At 39.2% G+C, this 27,693-nt stretch overlaps 1 protein-coding gene across 6 annotated transcripts in view; it reads right to left on the bottom strand.

The window, feature by feature from the left end:
• LOC101843810 (sodium channel protein type 2 subunit alpha) overlaps nucleotides 1-27,693 on the bottom strand; it is a 132,514-nt gene that overhangs the window by 80,198 nt on the left and 24,623 nt on the right. For 3 of the 6 annotated variants that reach the window (XM_021232913.2, XM_040745473.1, XM_040745475.1), the window contains exons 2-3: nucleotides 2,799-3,116; nucleotides 1,792-1,910 (exon numbers count right to left, since the gene is read on the bottom strand). In XM_021232913.2, coding sequence (XP_021088572.2) covers nucleotides 1,792-1,910; nucleotides 2,799-3,065 — 386 coding nt within the window. In that variant the 5' untranslated portion in view covers nucleotides 3,066-3,116. Of the gene's footprint in view, nucleotides 1-1,791; nucleotides 1,911-2,798; nucleotides 3,117-4,838; nucleotides 4,955-27,693 lie in introns of those variants that run through there. The other 3 variants (XM_040745474.1, XM_040745477.1, XM_040745476.1) reach the window with 3 other exon arrangements.

Raw genomic sequence — 27,693 nt, 5'->3', positions numbered from 1 at the left:
TTTCATTTCTAATGCTAACTCAAAGAGCTTTTCTGTGTGTAACTAGGTTCTCTTACTTGGCCAGATGTGAGGAAATTTTGTTTACTTAAGTTAATGCACAGTAAAATTTAAAAGCTTAAATATAAAGATCAAATGAAAACGAGTTGATGATATCAATGTAGAACACTGGGAAGACATCCACTAGAGGTACAAATAAAAAAAAGATATTAAAAAATTTCAAGCTGTGACTCTCACTCACTTAGTATTTATCTTGTTAGGGCCTGTGAAATGTTTCCATGAGTCGAGTACCTGCCACGAAAGACAGGCAACCTGAATTAGGTCCCTGGAACTAACATACAATGGGAAGAAGAGAGCTGATGTCACAAAGTTGCCCTCTCACCTCCATATATGCACCATGGCACCTCATACACACACCACCACATACATCACATACATACATAAGAAAGCAACTTTAGACTCATCGGTGAACTTAGGTAAAGCACTAAGACCAAACCAGACAACATGGGTTCAATTTCCAGGACCCACATGGTAGAGACGACCAACTCCTTCAAGTTGCCCTCCGACTTCGAAATGTATGCAATGGCATGTACATGTTCACACAAGTATACACAAACACACACGCACACACACGCACACTGAATGAGTGAATGAATGAATGAATAAATGAATGAATGTAGTAAAACTTTTAGGAGTTTGTCTTGAGCTGGGAATGGTGGTGCACACCTTTAATCCCAGCAGTCGGGAGGCAGAATCAGGTGCATCTTTGTGAGTTCATGGCCAGTCTGGTTTAAATGTGAGCCTGGTCTAAATGAGCTACACAGAGAGACCTAGTCTCAAAAACCAAAAACCAATGAGACAAAAGAAAGGTTTTTCCTAATTTTGCTATACTTGAGTTTCTTCTACTTATGCTGGGTTCCTGACATATATAACTCATCATCTCCAAGTGTCTATGAGCTCCTGTTTGTTCCTCTCCGCAGCACAGCTCTGGGCTTCCAAGTCTTTGCTTCTTTGGATTTTCCAGGATTGACTCTCAGCCAGACTGCTGCTTTTGCCTAGAATAAAGCCTCTCACCCCAGCTACTGGGTTCAACTCCAACGACCAAGTCAAATCACTGTTATCCATCAAGTTCTCCCCTATCCTGCTTCTAGGAATTATGTCCTTCAATAAGGAGAATAAGTACGACAGCTGAATATACATAGACTGGCACATTTAAGCCAAACTAAACCATGGAACAAGCAATCAGAAGAGGGAGTTGGGGACAAAGTCAGTACAACTGCCATTGGGGAAAGAACCTGGAAAAACATTAGCAAGTCCAGTGTACATATAAACACACCTGTAAATATTCACAAACTCAACGTTTACAAGCGGTAGCATAACAGGAGAAATTTGCTCAATTCTGACCAAAAAGAAGCAAAATACACAGCACACATTTTGTGTCCCTCTGTGTTTTAAATGATAAATCATTGAGGAAAATTAATGCATGAAATTGTTCCAATATAACACTGTAAAACCTGAAGGCATGAAAGGTTATCCCGGCCATCTAATTAAAATGAATGGAGTCTTAGAGGTGGCAAGTGATTGGGAAGGAAACAGAAAAGAAAGATGTAGCGACTCAGAGGGAAGAAAGCTACTCAGAAGGCAGAGAAGTGTGTTACTTACCCAGTGCCCCCCTTGCCACAGGCTTACTGTCATGGAAGAGCTAGAGTAACACTGACAGCCAAAAGGCTCAACTTTATAATTAAGTCATAGAGAAAAAATAACATTCATATGACCATATTACCAAAAGGATATGAATGTACCAAAATCTTAATAGCTAATTTTCTAATGGGGTTGAAGGGAGTTAGGATGTACAGGGCGGAGGTGGCACTGAATCGAGAGATTGCTTTCCCTTTATTCAATACTATAAAGGTCTGAAAAAGAAAACAGAACACGGGAAACAGGTTTTACAGAACACATCAAGGGTGTTTTAAGAGAGTAAAAGCCCCCCTCTAAAATACCAAGTGTTGCAATAACCAACACATGGCAGAACAATAGTTTTTTTTTCTTTTTTGGCATTGCAAGAAATTCAAAATTTGGTGAGGGACTTCAGGAGGTAAGCAATACAGAGACAACTTTGTGGTTAGTACTGCAGGAGTTCTTGGCATCTCTGCCAAGTACTTTACTCTTATTTTCAGCTATATCTATAGTTCTCACAAAACATAAGAGCGAGGCTTCAGTAACTTCTTCATTTAGGTGATTTTCTCGTGAAAACTTTGGGGTTTTCCAAATATGGTCTTTGTTAGAGGTTTTTTGTTTTTTTGTTTTTTTTTTTTTTTTTTGCACTAACATGTGCTCTGGTATTATTTCTTCTGGGGGAGGGGCATAGGAAAGTGACAGTCTGTGGTGTGAAGGCATAATTAAGCCTGCTAGGGACACTAAGCCTTATAGCAAGTTCCAGGGGCATCTTAGACATCGCTTTAGAAATATAAAATCCCTATGCTCTCACTTTCCACTTCTCACTTCATCACAATGCAGCAGGTGAATCTGCGCTCGATTTATGATATAATTAGTATTCAGAAAGATAAATTGGCTCTGTCTTCCTCGCATGCCCTCTTGCGGGAGGCTTCTTCAGTATCTGCCTGTCCCCCAAAAGCGCAGGCTCAAATGGGTGCTTTCAAAAACACTTATAGAATAGTTGTTCCATTGCTTGATGAGGCCCACCCAGAATCCTAGAGAGACCTTAAGAGACGGAAAGAGGTACATTCTTCACCGCCTTTAAGGAAACGGGGAAAATGAAAGCAACTGAACTAAACACTCACTTTCTTATTGATATAGTAGGGGTCCAGGTCCTCCAGGGGCTCTGACACCATCTCTGGAGGAACGTCTCCATAAATAAAAGGAAGGGATTTTCCTGCTTCCAAGTCACTATTTGGCTTTGGGCCATTTTCATCGTCTTCATCCTTGCGTTCCTGCTTGGGTCTCTTGGCTTTCTCTTCTGCAATGCGTTGTTCAATAGCAGCAAGGGATTCCCTGGTAAAGAAGCGGAAGCTGTCAGGTCCTGGCGGCACCAGCACTGATTGTGCCATCTTTTCATCCTGCTTCTTTAATCACTGTTTAGCTCCTCGCATAAGAAAGTGCTACAGAAACAGGAGGGGAAAAAGCAACGGCCATTAAGATAAAAGGTGAAGGTGGCAATCATAGGACACTGAGCATAATGTATGCAAAGCAAACAGCTAGAGAACTTTCTCAAAGGCGACTGCATCTAGCATTATGAGCTCTGGAGCATGCCTTCATTTGCCAGCACGGAGATCACTCTCGCTCACATCCAGTAGGTGTGTATGAGGTAATCCGTTCTCCCACTCCTGAAATGTTTTAAGTGATCGAGCTACTTGGGGGAAAACACCCTGGTCAGAACTTGCAAATGGAATGAAGATACTGGTGTGTGCTTGCTGCTTCACTGGTGTGAATGTTTTTTTTTTTTGAGGGGGAGCCATTCCCTCCCTTCCCTGCCCTCCCCCGCTGCATTCTTTCTGAAAATATATCAGATTCAAAACAAGAGAAGAAAAAAAATCACACAGAAACCGTAGAAGCAGGGCTGTGCAGGAATCTTGCTCATTTCTCTCTCTTTGTGTCTCTGTCTCTGTCTCTCTCTTTTCTTTTTCTAGTTTTCCTTTGGCCCAATTTATCAACTTTAAGAATTTATTCAAAACTGTGTCACGTGGGAAAGAGCTCAGGAAACCCTGCAAAGCCTGGCTGTGGAAACAGCTAGAGAGCAAAGGAGGGGCGGGGTGGGTGGACACGGGCAGGAGATGCCTGGCTGCTTTGGAATTGCTGGTAAACCGCACAGGAAGGGCCCAGGCACCTGCCAGCCCAAGCAGGAAGTCACTCACATCAGAGCTCTGGAGCTTGGGCCTCCTATCTTAGCAACCTGATGCCAGCTAGTGTAACTGTTTCTTAAAATAACAAATTTGCAATACATAAAGAAACACCACAGAAAATGACCATGTTTCCAAAGAAGTCCCATTTCACAAAAAACTAGTAGCAGTTCAAATGTCCATTTCAAGAATTTGGACTTGAGAGAAAACAGTTTAACACAGTTTCTCTTTTAAGCATAGCCCCCTATGGCATGGGTTTTCCTGATGATATAGATGGGCTTTAACTAATGTTCAAATCACATTGTATTAAAGTACATAACTTGACAGATGTGGTTGCAAATATGACTTTAGCCAGTTATAGGAATTTCTGTGCTATTTAAAGAACACAGCAAAAATTTTGATCATAGAATGCCATCTCTTCAAAATCACTTAATCGATTTCTTCTCTTTTTTTCTTAAAAAATCCATTTTAACCTCCACACTACAGAAATGAGTTGCCACTGTAATATATGAAATGCCTCTTCTAAGAGTAAAACAAGTTGCCAGTCCATTTCTGCAGTCTATACCTGGGAAAACACAAGGAAATCTAAACAACATAGCTGCGGCATATATATATATATATATATATATATATATATATATATATATATATATACATATTTGGTGTTCCCCAGAACCTGTCAGGCACCGGCTGTCAGATTGCCCTGTCAGCATCATAGGATCTCCAAAGCATCCCTCATTTCCCTTCACTCATCCCCAGAGGCTCTCCTGAAGCGTTAGGCACAGGCATCAAGATGATCCTTACACATTCAAGAGAGGAAACTGTTGTGCCCATGCCTGGTGTTCTAGGGGGCAGACATGCTCAGACATGCAGCTAGCAGCTTCAAAATGAAAGTGGTCCCCCTGCAGATTCCCCCAAGGATTCTACTGCAAAGGTAGAGGAGCCTGACAGAGAACAAGCATAAGAAGAACAGGAACACATTACCCCTGCAGAAGCTTTTATACTCAGGGTTTTAGGTCTGTAAGCTGGAACCAAGAAGACTGCAGCTAAAATTCCATCATGCTTTAAAAAAAAAAAAGATTTTTTTTTTCAAATTCTCCTTTAAAGACCACACCTAACTTCCTGTAAGAGGATTCTGGTAACTGAAGTAAGAACAGGCATTTCCTGTGTGTGGACTACAAAGTGACATTTTTATAACTGCCACTAGAGGGCTGGGAACTGTGAAGAAAAACACCTTCCTAGAAAAACACTGAGTATGCAGCAGGCAGCCCTTGGCGTTCAGGGGTGGAGCCCTGAGGATCTACAAGCTGTCAGAGACCTCAGGCATCAAGGCAGGTGGCATTCTGCTGCCTGACCACGATTCCACTCATTCCTTTTACTATCTAAGCCAGAACGTCATTTAATCAAAATAAATAATTCAAAAGTATAAAGAAGCCAATAGCCAAGGGTGGATTGCTGATTCGATTAATGAAATTATATTAATGGACACATTAAACACAGCCATATTTAATGTTACTCTCTGTTCCAGAATACCTGACGTCCAATAGATCATTTGCAGATGTAACAAAGAGACAACCTTTATGTATTGTAAGTTAACCTTCTCCAGTAAAAATTGTTTAACCCTAAGAAACCAACGGGGGGGGGGGAGGGACTAGAGAGTTGACTCTGTGAATAAAGCACTTGCAAAAAAATAAGAACTTCAGTTTGGATTCACAACACCCACATAAAAAGGCAGGCAGGTGTTACAGCCCCTGTGCAATTCCGTGGGGTACCAAAGCAGAGACAGGGAGTCTCCACACCAGGCTAGGTAGTCTAGCCAAAGCAATTGCCTCTAGGTTCACCTGAGAGATTTTGATCAATAAATGCAAAGGAGATAGCCAAGGAAGATACCCAGCACCAATCGCTTGCCTCTACACACATGCACATGTATCCATGTATGTTTTTCACTCACATACAAACATGCACATACACTGAAATACACACTCCATAACAGTGGCTCTCAACCATTCTAATGCTGAGAAACTTTAATGCTATTCTTCATGTTGTCATGGCCCCTAACCATAAAAATTATTTTGTTGCCATTTTGTAACTGTAGTTTTGCTACTGTTATGGATCATAAAGTAAATAACTGATACACAGGATATCTGATATACAACCTTCAAAGGGGTCATGCCCCATGGATTGAGAACCACTTTCCTATACATACCCATAAATAGAAAAGAAAATTCATATAGAGAAAAGAGCTACCAGGAAGAACATAGCTCTGACTGGAGACTGAGACACTAGCTGGCACTCTATCAACTAATAACACAAGAATGGAGGACCTACTATGTGCTAGTCACAAGGCTAAGATGCCTGCATGCACAGTCTCCTCATAACTCTGTCAAATAGCTCTTTCCAGACTCCTGTGTTTGAAAAGAGAAGATGCACACTGAGATCAGGAAGGCCCCTAAAGTCGTATAAACACAATTCAAGCTCAAAGTCTGACAAAACAAACAAAAATCCTGCAACCTTTACATATTCATGAAAAGAAACACTCAGGAAGCTTAAGCCTAAAGTGAACATGAACTCCACATTGGTTAGTGGTTCAAGTTTGTCCTCACCTTGGACCTGACTGGACTTGGAACCACCTAGGAGACACATCTTGGAGTGTATTTTCAAGGACTCACACTGAATGTGGGAGGTCCCGTACTGAATAAAATGGAAAAGAGGAGAAAGCCAGCTGATTCTTCTCCTTTCTGACTACCCACACAATGCCCCCAGTTGCCACATGCTTCCACTGCCTCCTACATTCCTCACCATGATGGATTGTGCACATTTTTGTGACCTCCATGAAAAGTTGCTAATACAAATTAATCTACTAAAGCACACTTTCTTGTCTTGTTTTCAGTAGAGATTGTGCTTGTTGGAAATGAAGAAAGGAAAAAGTTAGCCAGAAATAGTATTTTACTCACTGGAGCAGATATCTTCTGGTTGTAAGAGAAAGTGACTCAAACTGGTTCAGCAAAAGGAAAATTAAAAAAGAATAAGGAGGAGGAGGAGGAGAAGAAGAAGAAGAAGAAGAAGAAGAAGAAGAAGAAGAAGAAGAAGAAGAAGAAGAAGAAGAAGAAGAAGAAGAAGAAGAAGAAGAAGAAATTCCTTGGCTGGCAGTTTATTGTCTAGGGCCAACATTAAGTATAGGGTGAGTCAGGACTTCAGCTGATGTCATCAGTACAGAGTTACACTGTGTCTTTTCACTCTCATTTCCATAGTGACAGGTACTTTTTAGAAGCTCTTATTGGGATAGGTCCTACACAAAGTCCAGCTTGCCAACCTCCCAAACTCAAGTGTAATAGAGCACATCAATAACAATGCAACAATGCTCTCTCTCTCTCTCTCTCTCTCTCTCTCTCTCACTCACACACACACACACACACGAAACAAATCTTTAAAAACCCAGAATTGTGTAGAAAAGGTTATATTAATACAAATATGTACTTTAGTAAGATACTGACAGTAAAATTTCAATGCCTGAAATTTTGGCAAATAAGAATACCAGAAGACTTAAAAACCATACTCATTTGTATCATTCTTCATGCAGAAGATTTTGTAATAACTGTTAAGGTGAGGCTTTATTTTTGGAAGTCCCATAAAAAACTGGAGACAGAGAGAGAGAGAGAGCAATATTATATAAAGCAGTTAGAAAGAAAGAGCACTAGAAATTGCTTTTCTAAATTCTACTGTCATTGCTCTATTACTTCTCTGTCAATGATTTATTTTCTTTAGTTTTCCAAATTACCAAAAAGAACATGAAGGGCTGGTGACATAGTAGAATCATAGTCCTGTGTATTTGTAAACCCCCTAGGTAGAGACAAGCAGATCCCTGGGTATCCTGGAAGCCCAGATGAGCTTACCAGGCAAGATCCAGGTCACGGAGAAACCATGTCTCACAAAGAAAACAAGGTGAATGACAGTTGGGACTTAACAGTCAAGGCTGCCTTCTGTTCTCCCCACACACGTGCACATGTATCTGCACATACAATGCACATCTTCAGACATATGAACACTCACCTACATGCATATAAACATACACACGTACAAGACACATTTATGAAATAAAAATGTAAATTTATACTCAAATAGAGGGACAACTATCAAATCAAGACTATGTAGTAACTATTGCATAACTAATTTCTCTGCATAAGAATTGACATTTATATAATATAATATAATAAGTACTGTAAAGATAAACACACAGGGAGAAAATGACTGTTATTATTTCTTGTAGATAAGGATGTAATCATGTAGTAATTTATAATTAATAGCTTGGGATAACTTAAGATCCTAGAGACTTTGGCACCCCAGTGTGAAGAAGGTTGAGAAAAATCTGAAAGATAAGGGTTTCTAGCAGTGCCCTTTAAGTTCTGCATTAAAATAGTGATTTAGTTTTCTTCAATATAAGCATAAACTTAGATAACACTTGTTATATATTATTTGAAGTATTTCCCTTCAGATTTCTTAACATCTTCAGTCCTGAGGTTTGAGTCTGCCCTCCTGTGCCTTTCAGTAGTCTCCTGCTGTGGTTTTGTGATTCCTTTCTCTTTATTCAGCCTGAATCAAGCCCATTTCTGCAAGGAACAATTTCCCCAAGGGGAAGAAAGTTCTGGGCAACCAGACTTTCATGTTTTCTGTGATAGATTATAAAGGGAGCACAATACAACATGAAAAACCAAAGTGCAGTATGTACCAGTTGAAAATTGTCACTTTTTTCTTTCTTAATACTAGATGCATTCTGATATGAAACAAATTCATTTTCAGTTCTTTGCATTCATATTATATGCATTGGGTATTTTTACTAAAGACATTCATTTTTATGATTGCCATTGTATCATGATGAACTCAGAGAAATATAAGTCAATTTGAAAAAATCGCTTTACATGTAATTTTTCTGAAATAAGACAAGTTATAAAGATATTCCAGACTGGAAAGATGCATCTGTGAATAAAGTGCTGAGTTCAGATTTCCAGAACCCACATAAAATTGGGACATGGTGGTGCCTTCTGAAATCAAGTACTGAGAGGCTGAGATGGTGTATTGAGGGAACTTGCTGGCAAGGCAATCCAGAAAAGAATTATGAGTCTTTAAAGAAAGAAGTTAAAGAAGACACTGAAAAATGGAAAGATCTCCCATGCTCTTCGATAGGAAGGATCAATGTAGTAAAAATGGCAATCCTGCTAAAAGCAATCTACAGACTCAATGCAATCCCCATCAAAATCCCAAAATCTCAACTTTATATGGAAAAACAAAAAACCCCAGGATAGTCACGACAACCCTGCTCAACCAAGCAACGTCTGGAGGCATCAACATTCCTGACTTCAAGCTCTATTATAGGGCTATAGTCATGAAAACAGCTTGGTATTGGCACAAAAATAGACAGGTAGACCAATGGAATCGAATTGAAAACCCTGAGATTAATTCACAAACATATGAACACCTGGTTTTCAATAAAGAAGCTAATTTCATACAATGGAAAAAAGATAGCATCTTCAACAAATGGTGCTGGCATAACTGGATATTGGCATGTAGAAAACTGCAGATAGATCCATGTCTATCGCTACACACAAAACGTAAGTCCAAATGGATCAAAGGCCTCAACATAAATCAAGGCACACTGAACCTGTTAGAAGAGAAAATGGGAGGTACCCTTGAATGAATTGGTACAGGATACCGCTTCCTGAACATAGCACCAGTAGCACAAACACTGAGATTGACATTTAATAAATGGTACTTCCTGAAACTGAGAAGTTTCTGTAAGGCAAAGGACACAGTCAGTAAGACAAAAATGCAACCCACAGATTGGTAAAAGATATTCACTAACCCCACATCTGACAGAGGGTTGATCTCCAAAATTTACAAAGAACTCAAGAAGCAAGTCTCTAAAACACCAAAGGATCCAATTAAAAATGGGGAATGAACTAAATAGAGAATTCTCAATAGAGGAATCTAAAATGGCTGAAAGACACTTAAGAAAGTGTTCAACATGCTTAGCTATTAGGGAAATGCAAATCAAAACAACTCTGAGATATCATCTTACTCTTGTCAGAATGGCTAAAATCAAAAACACCAATGACAGCCTATGCTGGAGAGGATGTGGAGAAAGGGGAACACTAATCCATTGCTGGTGGGAGTACAAACTTGTACAGCCACTTTGGAAATCAGTATGGAGATTCCTCAGGAAAATGGGAATCAGTCTACCACAAAACCCAGAAATTCCACTCTTAGCCATATACCCAAAAGATGCACATTCATACAACGAGGATGTCTGTTCTAGTATGTTCATAGCAGCATTATTTGTAATAGCTAGATCCTAGAAGCAATCTAGATGCCCTTCAACTGAAGAGTGGATAGAGAAAATGTACATTTACACAATGGAGTACTACTCAGCGGAAAATAACAATGGAACCTTCATCCAGAGACTGATGGAAGCAGAAACAGATACCCACAGCTAAACACTGAGCTGAACTCCTGGAACCCAATGACAGAGATGGAGGAGTGATGAGCAAAGGGGTCAATACCGTGCTGGTGAAACCCACAAAGACAGCTGACTGGACAAGGGGGAAGTCTTGAACCCCAGACTGATGGCTGAGAGGCCAACAAGGAACTGATCCAGACTCCATGAATGTAGTATCAGTGAGGAGGCCTCAGAGATTTGGGTAGTAGATCAGTCTTTACCATAGCATACAAATGAACTTTGCAAGCCAATTCCACATGGAGGGATACTCTCTCAGCTTGGACACATGGGGAAGGGCCTAGGTCCTGCCCTGGATGAAATGACAGACTCTGGAGATCCCCCCAAGGAGGGCCTCACCCTCCCTGGGGTATGATGTGCAGATGGATGGGGAGCTGGGAGTACTGGTGGTGGGAAGAGATGTGGGAGAGGGAGCTGGGATTGACATGCAAAGCATTCATGTTTCTAATTAACAAAAAAAAATATATTGAGGGGAAAAATTTCAAGATGCAGGTTCAGTTCAGTGAGAGACTCTGCCCTCGAAAATAAGGTGGAAAGCAATAGAGGAAGATGCTCATAGTTGATCCCTGAGGTAGTTTGAATGTAATCGCCTCCCCCCACCATAATCTCATAGGGAGTTGCACTGTTAGGAGGTGTGACTTTGTTGGAGCTGGTAAGGCCTTGTTGGAGGGAGTGTGGTCATTGTGCTGGGAAGGCTTTAAGGTTTCCTATACTCAGGATACCACTGGTGTCTCTGCTGACTTCCTTTTGCTTGAAAGATGTACAACTCTCAGTTACTCCTCCAACACCACCTCTGACAGCACACAGCTCTGCTCCCTGCCATAATCATAATAGACTGAGCCTCTGAAACAGTAAATGAACCACCTCAAGTTTATATTTCCCTTATAAGAGTTGCTGTGGTCATGGTGTCCCTTCACAACTATGCTCATAAAAGGGAGCGCAAATCCCACACATACATACACTACGCTACACACTTGAGTACACGCATGACCACTCTAAGTTATGTGACCACTCTACTGATCTTATGGTTTTTATTTATTATGTTTCCTACATTAAGTAAAGCAGGGAGATGCAAGTAAGCACTGAACTGAAGTCTCATTTGATCCAAAATGGGCTTGTGTTTCTTCTGTCTCTCAGAGAATCAATTTACTCTTCCTATGAGCTCCATCCTCTAACTACAGTTGTGGTAGATTTCTCCATCCAGTGGATTGCAGCCTTTTCATCTGAGCACATCTGGGTTGGTTGTGTTGCAAAGCCATGCCTCTTGTTTGCCTTGGCATTGGCAGGCTGGCATGTGTTCTTGATGGAGCCTTGGCCTGCATATATGCCTCCCCTGAAGTCCCAAAAAATTAGTGACAGTAGAAGGTAAATTTCCTCCCTTAAACAACTTAGTGGACAGTGACAGTAGTCATTGGGATTAGATGAAAGCAGGAGTGCTGATCAGTTTGGGATACCAGGGAAAAGGGCATAGATAGTAATGTGGAGGTATGTAGGATTCCCTTCAAATCCAGCTAGAACTGTCATCCAAATACTCTCCCTGATTTATTATTTACCTCACCAGCTTATTTTAAAATGCAAGACAAACCAAGTCACTAGGCTGCTAAAACTTCTAAAATGAAATTCCATTGTCCAAGGAAAGACCAAAGTACTTATAGAACCTTGTATTGGTAGGTAAGATCTGTCCACCATCACTATCACCTTCTACAATTTTTTTCCATTCCTTGTACTGGTGTCCTACATGGTCACCACTTTAAGTGTCAGCTTCTACACACACACACAGTGCTAGTCATTTGTTTGACTTGTATCCCTTCTATGTCATAATCTTTGCTTAAATTTTTCCTTAATGATAATTTGTTCTACAATCATACTTTATCAAATTGCAAACCATCTGTATACATTCAAATGCAAACCATGGCAGCATCCTCTTCCTTGTTTCCCGCTATTGTTTGATCTGTTACTACCATATAGTTGGATGACTTATAGTATCTGCCTCTGTTAATTCCAATGCAAAGTCCACATCTTACGTCAGAAGCAGATACTGACTACGGTTACGGAAGTCTCTCTAAGATGAGACAGTAAGATATTGGAGCTGAAAATCTGGATGAACAGGAAGCTAAACAAATATTTGATTTCAAAATCCTGCCTGTACTCTCCATGAAACCATAGTATCTCTTGGGAGAGTTATTCTGTAAATATGTGTCTGATTGGTTTGAATAAAGCACTGTTGGCTAATAGGGAAACAAGATAGATGGGACTAGGAGTCTAGGAGGATTCTGGGAATTGTAGTGAGGAGAATTCTCACCTTGTGACCTCCTGGAGTAAAGGGCGCTCAGGAGTGCATCCTCAAAAAGATAAGTTCTTATAAAATATATATTAGTAACTATGGGTTAATAATCAAATCAGAGCTAGCTGATAAGAAACCAAGCAAACAGTCAACAGCTTCATAATTAATATAGTGTCTTGTGTGTTATTTGGGGACTGAAAGCAGCAATAGGAACCAGGCGGTGAGCAGGAAGACCAAACGTTACAAGTATCCAATCATTTGCTAACTATGTAAGACCTAGAAATTCCCAGGCACTTTCAGTGTTCTGATGAAGTGAGAACAGAGATTCAAATAGTCTAAAGGTAGTCCTCCTAAAAGTGACACAACTATCCTAGAAGAAATCACTAGTCTATAGAGAGGCAGGAAATCACAAGAAGAAATAGAAAGGACCATCATGGTCCTGCACTGGGTAGAGCAATATGATGTCAAAATGAGGCCATGATTGTTTCTTCCTTTGCTTCTATGTCACTTATTCTTATGAGGATCTCTATCCCCTAACAGGAACCAAACATATAGATAAGTAATGTGAACCATCTAGGTACTCAGCAGACATAGAAGTAAACTTTACATCAAGACAAATTATTTTTTTTATTTATTTTAGAAGGACCATCTCCTGTGCCCAGGTTCATGGTGGCAACATTCTCTCTCTCTCTCTCTCTCTCTCTCTCTCTCTCTCTCTCTCTCTCTCTCTCTCTCTCTCTCTCTCTCTCTCTCTCTCTCCCATGCTTTTCCATCCTGTTGTATCAGACAGATCTCTGCAATTACGCTCACTACTCATCTCTTCTCCTCTCCTTCCTCTGAACATCAAGCTTGGAACCATATTATCAATAAACAGTACTACTGGGTAAATAATTGTTCACCTCCAGCTTGTTTCTATTCTATCCAATTTATGTACAGCTCTAGTGGAACCCATCTTAAAACGTGACTATGAACTGGGAGGTGGCTCATGCCTTTCATCCCAGTACTTGAACGGCTGAGGTAGGAAGACTGACACAAGCTCAAGACTGGTTTGGGCTACACTGTGAGTCTCCAGCCAGTTTGGGCCTCAGAATCAGATGCTATCTGAATAGAAACCAACCAACCAGACAAGAAAACAAAGAATGTGTAATCACACCAAGGTGTTTCCAAAGTTAGATGATTAAGTCTAGTTAAGTCCTCAACTTTATTCTCTTTTTTTTTCATTTCCTTTGCATCCTTGTAATCTCTCCAATCATATCCAATTTAAGAGGATCTATGTTTTGCTCTAATCCTTAATTCTTCTCACCTTTTAATTTTTGTTTCATTCAGGATGAAATGTATTCCCCCTTCACCAAATAACTCAAAATGAACTGGCCAAAGCCGAGTCTAACCATGCTCTGTGAGCAAGGTCTATCTTCTGCCTAGCAGTTGCTTCTCCCCTCTGAAGACATGGATCATGGAAGAGCAGAGGCTTCGCAGCCCAGGGTTTCAATGAAAACTTTGTCCTGCTGCTTAGTGTTTCATTAAGTTGGGTCTTAGCTGAGTGACTTATGCGACTCAGCTTGCATTTTCTATGAATATATAAATTCATGTATTGTGTTGTGACTGTCATATGTAGATGCTTGATTTTTATATTTCTCTTTTTGGTTCACCTTCCTTATCTTGTCTCCTTTTTCTCTGTGATTTCCAGATCACTCCCAGTGTCACACCTGAGTTAAATTGTACCACAACCAAGTGATCAATCGGTTTTCTTAAACCTACCTTTTACCTAATTTTTCTCTTTTCTTTTATTCTTCTCTCACACATTACATCCATACTTCAGTTTCCCCTCCCGCTACCCCTCTCTTCCTGCCCCCACCCCACCTCCCTTCTCCCCCAGATCCACTCCTCTTTTTTTCCCTCAGAAAAAAGCATATTCCCTCTTCTTATTTTCGTTGAATATACCCCTTTCTTCTTTGTTAGTTTAAAAATACATATTTTACCATGCTGGATTACCTAGCTCAATCTTGATTCAAGGAGAGAAGCTTGGTCCTGCCTCAACTTGATGTGACAAGCTTTGCTCATGACCATGGAGGCCTGCCTCTTTCTGAATGGAGAAAGGGATGGGGAAGTGGGTAGAGGGGAAGGGGGAATGGGAGGACATGAGGGAGGGGAAATTGTTGTTGGTATGTAAAATAAATGAAGAATAAGATAAATAAAAATTAAAAGCGTATTTTGTGTTTACTTATGTGTGTATATGTAATCTGCATGTGTATGGTCATGTATGCTCCAGTTCCCACAGAGGCCACAAGAGAATGGTAGATCCCCAGGAGCTGGACTTACAGGCAGCTGTGAGCTGCCAGTCATAGATGCTGGGAATTCAAGTCCTCTGGAAGAGAAGCAAGTGTTCTTAGCCACTAAGGCATTTCTCCAGCTCTACTCCTTGTTAGGGTGAAAGGCATCTTCTAGGTGTCTGATGTTTCAGAGTTTCCTGTATAAGTTCTATGTGAGTAACTGAGTATACTTAGGAGACCTCTCTAATTTTAACTTTCCTGCAATCCCTAATGCATGGTCCCTAATCTACAGTCAATGAGGCTTTTCATTGCTTCTCCTCATTCTTCCTCCTATCCTCGGTACTCTCCTTTCATGTCTTCCCTCCCCTAGCCTCCTCCACACAGTTCTCCACACACACACAACGACATACACACTCTCACACACACTCACATACACTCACACACACTCTCAATATACACTTACACATACATATACACACACATACACTCACACTCTCATATACACACACTCTCATATACTCTCACACACACTCACATACACACTCACATACACACACTCAGATACACTCACACACACTCTCATATACACACACACTCTCATACACACACTCACACACTCATATACACTCAAACACACATACACACACACACACACGCTGGCCATTTCTTTCTGACTGAGCCTTATGTCACTGGCACACAAAGTACATACTCATTCGACATTTTAAAAAGCTTATCAGTATCTGCTAGCTTTGGAAAGTTTTCTCCAATTAGATTTTCATTATCTAAATTTGTATCTCTTCTAAAGTAGAAAATTTGATTGATATTAATCTTTTGATTTGTCTTCTTTGAAAACAACTTTCTTTGCTTTAGCTGACCTCCAAACTACTTTTGGCCAAAATAATAAACATATACCATCCCATCTTTCACCTCCACCAAAGACTCCAACCTTTCTTCGCTACCATCCATAAGACATACAAATTGTGCCATGGATGAAAGAGCCAGTCGTCTGGTTTCTCTGTTCACTCTCCCTTTACCTTGTTCAGACATGTTAGCTAAGCTTTTCTAAGCTTGTTTCCTGATGTGTTTTCACTTCCAAGAGTCAGCTGATGTGAATTCCATCACCTAAAATTCAACACATACCAGTTCAACCTGACATTAGCAACTTTAAGCTGCAAACATTTTATTTTCCAACAACATCTCACTGCTTTCCAACTGAAGATGCCCCTTCACGTCTTCAAGCTCCAGGAAGCTTGTTAACCAAGCACTATTTGTATAAATAGAGGCAATCACCTGTATTACTGAGAAGGGAGGCTCTTCTGCATCCTGCCTTGTAATTCTTCTAGTGCACAAAGTGATGACTTGCACACAGTGAACACTCAAAGAAACAACTGAATATTAGGAGATCTCAGAGACTCTGCTCTGAACACCTTGGAGAGGAGTTTTGTACAACAGGATGTTGTGACTCCTTGGGCAGATCTAAAACTAATTAATATTGACTGAATAAAAATCTTTCTTAGTACCCTAAAGTAAACCAAAGACGGTCGGGTCTTACAAATGACCATAGCCACCTCTATCAGTGGAAAATCAAATCCAATGTGAACCATTCAGAAGCACCAAGCACTGAGTTATGTAAGGCAGAGTTTTCCATTGGGACCCAACAGCTGTATTTGAACACAGATGTCCTCTTGAGCTCTCTTACAAAGCTCCCAGATCACCTCTAGAGGTGTCTGAATGAAGAATTGATGTTTTCACAAACCCTCAAATTGTCTTATTCTTTAGCTTTACTTTGTTATAACAAGCCATTCTTCTGGGAGGGCCCCATTCCAAGCAGTAGACAACCAACATGATAGGAACTCAACAGCATCTTTGGAGTTTCTTTGTCTTATAATGTCAGGCCAGTTCATATTTCTTTCTAACATTACAGATCCTTTACATATATATTATGAACTTGTGTGTCTCTGCATCTAGATGCTTTTTCTTTGGCTCTTTTTCTTGTTCGATTGCCATTTTCTGATTAGTTTGTTTTTGTATTTATTTTGTTTTATTCCTTGGAAACCTTTTTGTTTTCTAACAAGAGACAAATTGAGTATGAACCTGGATGGGAGGGGGAGGTGAAGAAGGACTGGGAGGAGTATGGGAAGGAGAAACTGTAATAAGAACATAATGTATTAAAAATATCTATGCTCAGTGAAAGAAAAAATAAATATGGGTATTAATGTTTAAATACTGAGACTTACACAAAACAAAATGAGTGTTTAGAAATATTTAGCAATTCTCCACTGATTGTTACCAAGCAGACAATGTCATCAGGATACATGGTTATTTGTACTTACGTAGAATATTCACATGTATATAGTTTCACACTAATTTTCACTTCTAGATTCTATAATTTTTCAGCAATTTGAATATTACTAAATAAAATATGAAAAATATAAATTTATAGTTATTAAAATGATTTATGTAAAGTTTGGATAAGACCTTAGTCAAATTCTGGAGGTGACCACAGAACATGTTATCCTCCTCATCAGTGGAGAGTCCCACACGCCTACTCCCACCTCCAGAGCAGATGGCTACTCCATGCTTGGTGAGTAAATTCTCTTCTGTAGTGACTTGTGCATCATGTGAGGTCTTCATAAATGTATGGTGTTGAATTAATAATGAATTAAAATTTGCATCTGTGAAGCTAGATCTAAATATGTCAGAAGAGAAGGCAAAGTAAAGGGTTATTTTATCAGTAAACATGATTCACTAAATAACTAATCAAGCTCACAAGCACTCACAGAGATTGACAACTAGTGAGCCTGTAGAGGTCTGAGCTAGGTCCCCTACATATATGTTATGGTTATGTAGCTTGGTACTCTTATGCAACACCTAACAGTAGGAGCAGGGGTTGTCTCTGACTCTTTGCCTGATTTTGGGACTCTTTTCCTCTTATTGGGTTGCCTCATCCAGCCTTAATATGAGGGGATGTGCCTAATCTTATTGCAATATGATATGCCATGTTTCCCTGATATTCTGGGAAGACTGCCCTTTTCTGAAAAGAGTGGAAGAGGAGTGGATCTGGGGCAAAGGGGAGGTGGTGGGGAAGGCCTAAGAGGTGAGGAGAGGAAACTATGGTTTAGATGGTGCATAAGAGAGAAGAATAAATTTAAAAATGCAATTAATTATGAATGTTTTGGACTAGAGTGTGACAAGCATTCAAGAGCAATGCCATGAGACCTCTTAAAGCATCTGGAATAAAATATTCTTTTACTCTGTTGACTATTGTATAAACATGTATTTTCAGTGAATGTGTCAAAATTAGTGATTTTGGAAACGCAGCCTCTTGATTCAAAGTGCTATGGCTCTCCAAACTTTGATGTACCTCCTTTTGAAGTTGTTGCTTTTGTCTGTAGAAGGCTCACGTGTGCTTTTGCCATTCACCTTACAGCCACGCCTATGCAACATCTTCCATCTAGAAAATCCGGGTTTACTTTCTGCTGTTTGGCAGAGCCATGCCTCTGGACAGAGACAATAACTTTAGTGCAGATGCAACTGTTTTCATCTGTCTTCTGCTGTTTTTTGGTTGTGGTTCTTTGATGAAAGAACTTGGGTTATTTCCAGGGTTAAAAGAGCTGGAAGATGTTCATAAAATCCTGAATGCTATGCATATTCATTTGCCCCCTGTACCTTCAATGTCTTATACATGCAACATTACGCTGAACATGTGAATAAAATTAAATGTAAAACAATCATCTTACATATTTTCAGCATTAATCCAGTTAATCATTGAGAAGCTTCTGTTTTATTGTACTTTGATATTTCATTTGTTGATGGTGAGGATCTAACCCAGGCTTCATGTGACCCAAGCAAGAAAAATTTTCGCCATCTATAGAGGACCATCATTCTCCAAACTACTTTTACTCAGCATTGAATATTGAGCTAAGCACTCAAAATGCTGCCTTTGTGGGCTTGTATTCTATATAACATAATTAAAAGGTATATGTATAGGACAGAGTGGTTGCTTTAGAAAAAAATAAGGTAGGACAAGAGAGCAATCTACAGTGAAGAGGAAGAAGGCAGGTTGCAATCTTAAGTAGGGTGATCAGTGTGCTTCTTGCTGAAGAACTGTCGCTTAAGGAAGGAGGTAAGGAAACCAGCCTTGTTGTGAGTCTTCCTAGATGAGAGAGAGAGTTCCAAGCAGAGTGGACTTTTGGAAATGTGTTCATAGTTGGGAAGGCCTGAAGGAAGGTAAATAGCCCTGAACACATGGAATGACAACAAAAGGCAATAACACACGAGCAGGAAGCAGAAAGTAGAACAGGTAGCAGTGACAACAGCAAATGCTGCCAGCCCCGGGAAGGTCTGCCATCTGGTTTCACAGCACTTTTCACCAATGACACCTGTGACAATAAATGTCAAGATCAGAGCCCAAGCCAGACCCCGAGAAGCAGCACTCAAACCCCAAATAAAAGAAAGATCACTGTTTTTCAGCTGCCTCGGCTTCAGCTTAAGTAAGCATAGAAGATTACTGATGCAGGAAAGCCTTGCCCAGGACTACAGGAAAAAAATCCAAACCTGTATAGCTGCCTGGGCCAGCATCCAGAACCAGTTTTGCAGATACAGGGAACACAGTAGCCAAATTTAGCACAGAAATAGCTGCACATTAGAAACACAGACCAAGTGTTGCCTTTCCTTAACACTGTCAACATCTTAGAGGGGAGAAGGGATACTATTTTTAGCCATGATGCAGCTTTCAGAATAGACGATAGCAGCAACAAAAACTCTTAACTACAAAGCAGGTACTGACACACGACTTGTTTGCTTGCTCTCTGGAGTGAAAGGCGTGTCGATCATGTTGGGAATGTCTTGTCTACTCCATGTATTGGCACGTATTCTTGCATTCACCTTCCTTCAATTCTCTACAACACAAGCTAGCCTGGAATTCAACTATGTAGGATAGACTGACCTAAAACTCCTTCCTCAGTTCTTCAAAGGCTAGGATGACAGGCTTAGGCCATCATCTTTGGCACGGGTGCATTTTGTTTCTTCTGCTTTTCCCCAGATTAAGAATTAACTTTGGTCTTGGCTAGCTCCACAGGGCTTCTGCTGGAATAAATCCAGATTATTAGAATATTCTTCTGAAGAGCAAAGCATCTGAGAATTCATTTTTCTTTTTTCCTTTTAATGTTATTAAATTTCATGCTGTGTCCATAGCAATGAGTGGAGAAAGGGTGTCTAAAACAAAAGCCATCTCATGCATTCCATATTTAAATATTTTTGAAGCAGTTCCACATACACTAATTTTGAAAGTGTGGTTAGAATTAGTAATATAACTAGTTTTTGATTAGCACTTTACCTAGGTTCACAGATACAGCAACCCCTTGTTAGATTTATGTGATCCCCACCTAAAGCTATATCAGATACCTTAAAAAGGAAGAAAGAAAAAAGAATGCTGTAGAAAGGAAAAGGGCAAAAGCTTCAGAAAATCATATTTCTGTCCCCAAAAACTGACCCTTGATTTTCTCCAAATGTATTAACAGGCTCATACTCATAAATGACATTTCTCATTTATTTTTCTCACCCCCAGCCAAGCAAAAATATACTAAAATAACTAAAAGCTAGAACTAATCCATAAAAGCAAAGCCTTGTCATTTGGAAATTATCAAAGAGCAAGGGATGACTCACACCTTTTTTCAAAAGTTCAAATGATGATCACAAACTGGAAACCAATTTCCTTTCGGTTTCTCATAAAAGATAGCCAGAGAGAGAAATGGTTTGAGTTCTATAAAGAAAATGTTCTTTCCAAATTGAAGACTTTGTAAGTTAGAACACACAACAAATTTGGGATTAGAGGCATCCTTTCTATGAGATCGTGCACAGTTTTTCTTCAGTTGGCACCAGAGTCAAATAAGGAAAACAGTGAATTTTGTTTGGATGGGACCCTCACCAGATCACTTAGTCAAGTTTCATATAGTCAGTTTCATTATGGATTAAACTAGAAGCAGAAGCAGATGGCTTTGTTTCATCCTCATAATAGATATCAGAGCTCTCCTAGGTTTGGTCTTCAACTCTGTAAACAGCATATAACTTTATCTTTCATCACGATTTCTGTCATTGATAATACATTTTAGATTATTGCTGCAGACATTTCTGGCATCATCGTACACCAGGCTATGGGGATTTCCAGGAAAATCCTGCTCAAAGGTGTAATTTTCATTGTTTGTTTGCATTTTATCTAGTGATTTAGTCAAGACTCCCTGACTCCATTAGATGGAGACATGAGCTGATGTGGGCATCCTTCCTGTATTTCTCAGTCCCCTGTCTGCTTCTCTACCTATCTTTTTCTCATGCCTTTTGAAGAGAATGAAATGATAACGTATTTAAACAATTTCTGACACAGGGCTGACAAAAGGCGTCAACATGAATTTTAACAAACTGTGTTTTAATTATCATTCAGTATAGGAAGTTTTCTATGTCTTGTTATTACTTGTTTAATCTATGTATTGCTTATTTTTTTAACATGTACTGCTTAGTTTTAAAAAGCAGACTTTATATATATATATTATTGCTCTTAGCCTTTAATTTAATCCACTGTAATAAAATAATCTTTGAAATGGATCAAGACTTGCTTTATAGGTAGGTCTTGATGTGTGGTAAAAGTTCTATTGAAAAGAATTTGAATGGATAATGAAAATGTGGTACACATACACGAAGGAATTATATTCAGCTCTATAAAGAAAATAATGAAATTCACAGGTAAATGGATGGAAGTAGAAGACATTATACTCAATGAAGTAACCCAGACCTAGAAAGATAAATGTGGCATGTCTTCTTTTATTCATGGTTTACCTAGATCAAGTCTTTAGATGTGAGTATGTTACCTGGAGTAACCACAGAAACTAGAAAAGTAAAAAAGGTTCCATTGTGAGGAAGGGAGAAAGAATTCTACAGAGGGAAGAGTGGGACACAGGTGATACGAAAGAGGAAATAGGAAAAATGATGGGAGGAGTTTAATTGTGAAGACAAAGAAGAAGGTGATAGGGAGAGCAGCAGAAAGGGTGAGGAAGGAGTGCTGAATAACATAAGGGATGTTTGAAAAGGTCATGGGAAAACATAGTTTTATATTTACTAACACACACACACACACACAAAATGAAGTTATGCCACTTAGGGTAGCAATGATGAAGGACCATAGGCTAAGAAAACCCATGAATTTGCCACAGGAAACCTCCCTTTGAATTGTTGGCAAAGGCAGTCCAATAGACTCCCAAAATGATACAGACTATTGCCATTATCCTTGGTTGCATTCCAGGATTAATTAAATGGTAAGATCCTATTGCCTAAGATACCACATACTTTGGACACAGGACCTGGAGGAATAAAGCCTGAACTAACCCAAAAGTCTCCTACTTGGGGCTAACTCTCATGGCATCTGGTGATAATTCAAGCTACTAAGAGTTAAAATAAAGCAATAAAGTCAACCTGCCCAGCTGTAAAACCTATGAAATACAATGACCAACAAGGCATTATGTCTCCAAGGTTAAAATAATGACCCTTATCTATTAGGGGTAACCATACCCACATAATTGGACTTAATGTCCATTCAGTAGGAAGGAATTTGTGCCAGGTTCTAAGCCAAACTCCCATGGCTGGTGAGGTCACAGAACCTAGAAGAGAACCTACTACTGCCATTTCCATAAACCAGTGGAATTCCTAAATGCATTTTATATATTTATCCTTTTAGTTAAAGAAATTGTAGTTTCTCATCCCTAATCAAAGAAATTTATTTTTGCAGCAGCAGGAGATTATTACAGAAACCTACAACTGGTCAACAATTGAACAATTGAGAGTGAGATGTCTAACCCCAATACATCATCTCCCATGCAACCCCTAATAGTTAAGGCTCAGGGAACATTGAGGAAGAGAGGGCAGAAATATTGTAAGAATCAAAGAACCAGGGTATCTGCTCTAGTGTCTTCCATATAAGAAGGGGGAAACCATGTCCAATAAATCTCAACCAAATGTTTCCTAAACAGGACATAGTCAGTGAAATCATCAGTTGACATGTCAGTGTTGATAGGGGAAAATCTCACAAGACCCAGGTCCTAGATAAAGACCTAAAGACTATTGATGGTTGCTGAGAGAAAGAGAATTGATGTTCTCCAGAAACAAGCACCCTATTAGTTTATCCAGTGGGAAGTGGTAAACACAAACACATATACATATGAGCAGCACTAATGAACTCCATAGGCTATAGTTATACATACACACACACACACACACACACACACACACACGCCATGTATTAGCAATATTAATTAAACAAAAAGGGATCACCCAGGAGGTGCTGGAGTGGGGGAGAAGAGTGGACATGATATAAATATCATACTCACCCATGAAATGCTCTAAAAATAAAAAAAATTAAAATGACACAAATATCATGGGAGTAACCAACCATTTTCTAATAGGATTTAAGTTATAGTCCACCAGATTGGATCTATATCTAGCATCATTATCAGGTCTAGAACCTATGACTAGACTGATCATAGGGCCTCCTTGGGAAAAAAAAACTACTAAAAATTATTTTTAAGTAAACATAGTATTAACCTGACTCCTAAGGACTTATCATTATACATTTAGACTGATATATTTCTCAATCCTCAATATAGAAACTGGTGATGACGAGCACAGAGAGTCATAACTGGCCAAAGTGCAAAAAATAGAGACTTGGGAATGCTTAGTCCTAAATGAACCATGTGTACTGCAACTCCTCCTCCCAAAGCTCAGGGATCTCTGTTGAAGAGAGATGGAAAAAGTATAAAAAGCCATGGGTAATTCATGCCTATAAGGAAACACGGTCTTTTGGACACACCAGGGCAGCTGCATCTATGATTTCAAAGCAGTTATGACAGCACATATAAGACATGTACATGCTTAAGCCAGACCAAATCCCAGCGTGGAAAGAGGAGGTGGACATAAGTCCCACCACTATGATAGCTGATGTCTATTGGGGATGGGAGGGTTGGTTTTCTCTAAGAGAATAGGCCTGCCAAGTCAACCAGGCTTCAGTGGAAGGGCACACATAAAAAATATATTGGGTAATCCAAATTGGTCTTTCTAGGTCTTTTTTTTAAAACAAAAAGACACAAAGTGGGTAGTGAAGGAGGATTTTGGAGGATTTGGGGAATAAAAAATGTCTAAAGCATATCCAAAATTCTTTTAAAAAACTAGTAAAAATACATTTAATACATTTTAAAAATTAAACAACTCCAATACAGCAAAAAGAAAATAATAAATTGAAATTTTAAGATATAAATAAATATAAATTACATTTCTGTTTGATAATTGATGGTATTATTCATTTCTTCTCTTTTTAAATTCCTTTTGTCTTTTTGACTTATCAGTTCCTAGCAGAGGATTGTTGAAATAATCCCAGCACTTGTGAGGCAGACCATCTCAAGTTCAAGGTTAGTACAGTCTACATAATGAATTCTAAGACAGCTAGGGCAAAGTAGTGAGGTCCTGTTTCAAAAATAACTTTAACAAAAGGAAATTTATCTAACTTTTATTATGCTCTGATTTTCTAGACTATTGTTTACAAACTCTGTAAAATTATCATTCTTTGTTAAAAATTGCCTACTTGGGGGTTGGTTGGGAAGATGACTCAAGGAGTAAAGTGCCTGTCATGTAAGTGTGAGTCTGAATTCCTAGAATCTAGATAGAGCTGGGCATGGTAGCATACATTGACAGTCCCTTTGTTCCTATGTTGAGAATGAAGATAGAGGCAGGAGAGTCCCTAGAAACTCAAGGGTCCACAGCCTGGGCTTAGGCAGCAGATAACAACACAAGAGAAGCACTGTCTCAAACATGACAGAAGGTAAAGGCTGCCATATGACATGCACATGCACACTGTTGCATATGTGCATACACACACACACACACACACGAATACATCCGTCTGAGATTGTTCTCTTACCTCTACATGTGCACTGTGGAGTATGTGTTGCATATGTGCATCCAAATACAAATCGATATATCTACATTTAAGCAAACACAAGTGCAGACATACACTCACATCCTTAGATACACACCATCATACATAAACATGGACATACAAACAAATGAATTATTTCTTCCCTATCCAATGATTATTTTGTATAAGTATTTTTGACAAGAAATGTACATTATTTGTTACTAATAGAATCCTTTCATCTTTTTGCCTAATATTTGCATTCTGTACATTTTGCTGTTTAATTTTCAAATGGCCCATGTTATGATACTTAAAATGTATCTCTTGAAAAGTCATAACCCTAGAACTTGATCTTTCAAGTCTGACAATCACAAGCATATGAGGTCTTTACTCCCCAAAGACCAGGCAAGAATGATCACACCAACCTTTTAACTTTAACAATATTTTTAATAATAGCTAAAACCCTGAACATCTCAAATCTTATCAACTGTGAAATTAAAAAGTAATGATACTCCTTAATAGTGAAAAGTTATGTACTACTTATATATGCAAGAAATGTTTAACTTTAAACAGTATTACTTTGAGTGTAAAGAAACCAAGCAGGAAAAAAGGGGGTATGTCATGGTATCATTCATGTGAAGTTTTTAAGCAGGTAAAATATGCGTCAGTGACAGAGCTAAGTACAGTGACGTGTCAGGGAGCAGAAGGGCTTCACTAGATGACACAAAGAGCATTTTTTAATTGGGTTTGTGGTCAGATGAAGAACACAATGGTCAAATTCAAGTTACTATATATTCAAAAATTGTTTATTTAATTTTATTGAAATAGTATTTCCGTGACAGAAATATGAAATTAGCTCCATAACCTTTGTATACTTCCTGTTTTCCAAACTCTGTGGCTACACTAAGCAAGGCTCAGTAGGTTGGGGCAGCCAGCCATCTGTTTCATTCTCCAGCTGTCTACTGTCCCTTTGTATTGGCAGAATGCACCTCTCAGTTACCTTCAGATTGCTGTCTCTCTGTGACCAGTAGGAACACACTAAGCTTCTCGGATATGGATTCATACTTTAACTGGAAGTAGCACACAGTCATGTCTTGAAGATAATTAGCTTCCACACAAACAAGAGTTGACTCCAACATACCATATGCCTCCAAAGAATTAAGAAACTTAGATAATTAGGTTTGGAGTGTTTCAGTAGCAGAATTCTTGCCTGACATGTGCAAGATACTAGATTTGACATCCAAAAGTAGAAGTTATTATAAGAACTGGATAGTAAACTGTCTGGTGAACTAGGTAATCACAATAATTCCACAAAAGGGACAGTAACACCAAGTCTGATAATGACATAAATTAACACAAAACTGAAAAGCAAGGTCACCTAAAATTTGTTGGTGACAAAATCATTAAGACTTATAATTTCTAAAGATACTACAAAATTGACATCATCATTATGTAAATTATTTTCTGCATCTGCATGATTTTATATATACTATTCACTTATCATTTTCTTTCTTCCTGAGAGGGTGATCAAGGAGGGATACAGAGTCTCCTTATTTTAGATGAAGAACCTGAAGTTTTAGTCAAATATGTCACTGGCCACAACAAAACTAGTTCTCATATTTTGTTCCTCTCAACAACAACCAAAATCACTTAGAGCTATATTGTTTTCTGCTTGAAAAAGGTTACAGGTACTAGGAGCTGTGATAGTTAATGTTGATCATCAACTTGATGGGGTGGAGATTGGCCTTGGTGACAAAACACTGAGCATGGCTGTGAGGGAGTTTCTGTTGGGTTAATTGAGTGGGAAGAGTCATAAGGAATTAGGACTGAGGTGCCAGATTTAGCAAAAAGACAAATGGGAACTGAACATTCTTTCTTTAGGTTTCATTAGTCAGATTATTTCCCCCAGCAATAAGGACGGAAATTAATACAAAGGGATTCCCATGGCTTCTTGGCTGAGGTGGCACTTATACTGAGATGCCAAAGATGGCCTAGGTAAGAGAATATTGCGGTTGAAAGAAAAATTATAACCAAGCCCAGATCTCAGCAGGGTCTGGCTCTGGACCTATAGAAAAGGAGGCATATGGGGACAATAACAGGTTAGTTGGATGGGAACTGAGGGTCAAGTTGCAGATTTAGTCAGGAAAGAATATAGCATAGTGGGAAAATGACAAATAGGATACAAAATGTCACGGGCAATTTGCTGAAGCTTTTAAGAAAGACAGTGAAATAGTAAGAGGCATATACCACAGAACACATGAAATACTACTGATATTAATACTACAGTGTACTTATGATTCTGATAAAATGTGGGTAACCAGTGAGAGGTAAAGAAGTAAGATAAGCCGAACTTGTTTAAGAGGCTTCCCACTCAGGATGGAAAGCAAATCCCAAACAAAGTGCACATTTATCAGTGGGAGAGAGCCACCCTTTATTGAAGAAGGAATAAAGGACTGAAGGAGAATGATAATCCACATGGAAAAGAAACGTGTTTTGGAGGAATTTCTTTCAAAATAAAGAGGGCTGGATGAGCTCAAGAGCAAAGGCAAGCCTCAAGTGCTGAAACCAAGAAGGATGGCTTTTAGTGTGTGGGCGAAGTCAAAGGGGATGGAACATGAGGCTAGATGAAGAGGAATGTGAATATATATGCCGTCCACACACACCTCAGCCTTTTCAATAACATGATGTGCAGGATCCTGAACAAACAGTCCATAGGAAACAAGACAGAATTAGAAATGCTGGAAAGAATAAGGCCACTTAGGAGCTGAAATTGCATCCTTTAAAGGACAGGAGAGTCACTTTAATGGCTGAGCTAGCTCTCCAGC

Source organism: Mesocricetus auratus, unplaced genomic scaffold (assembly GCF_017639785.1).
Source record: "Mesocricetus auratus isolate SY011 unplaced genomic scaffold, BCM_Maur_2.0 Super-Scaffold_100004, whole genome shotgun sequence".
NCBI lineage: Eukaryota > Metazoa > Chordata > Mammalia > Rodentia > Cricetidae > Mesocricetus > Mesocricetus auratus.
This window is presented reverse-complemented; position numbering and strand designations above follow the sequence as displayed.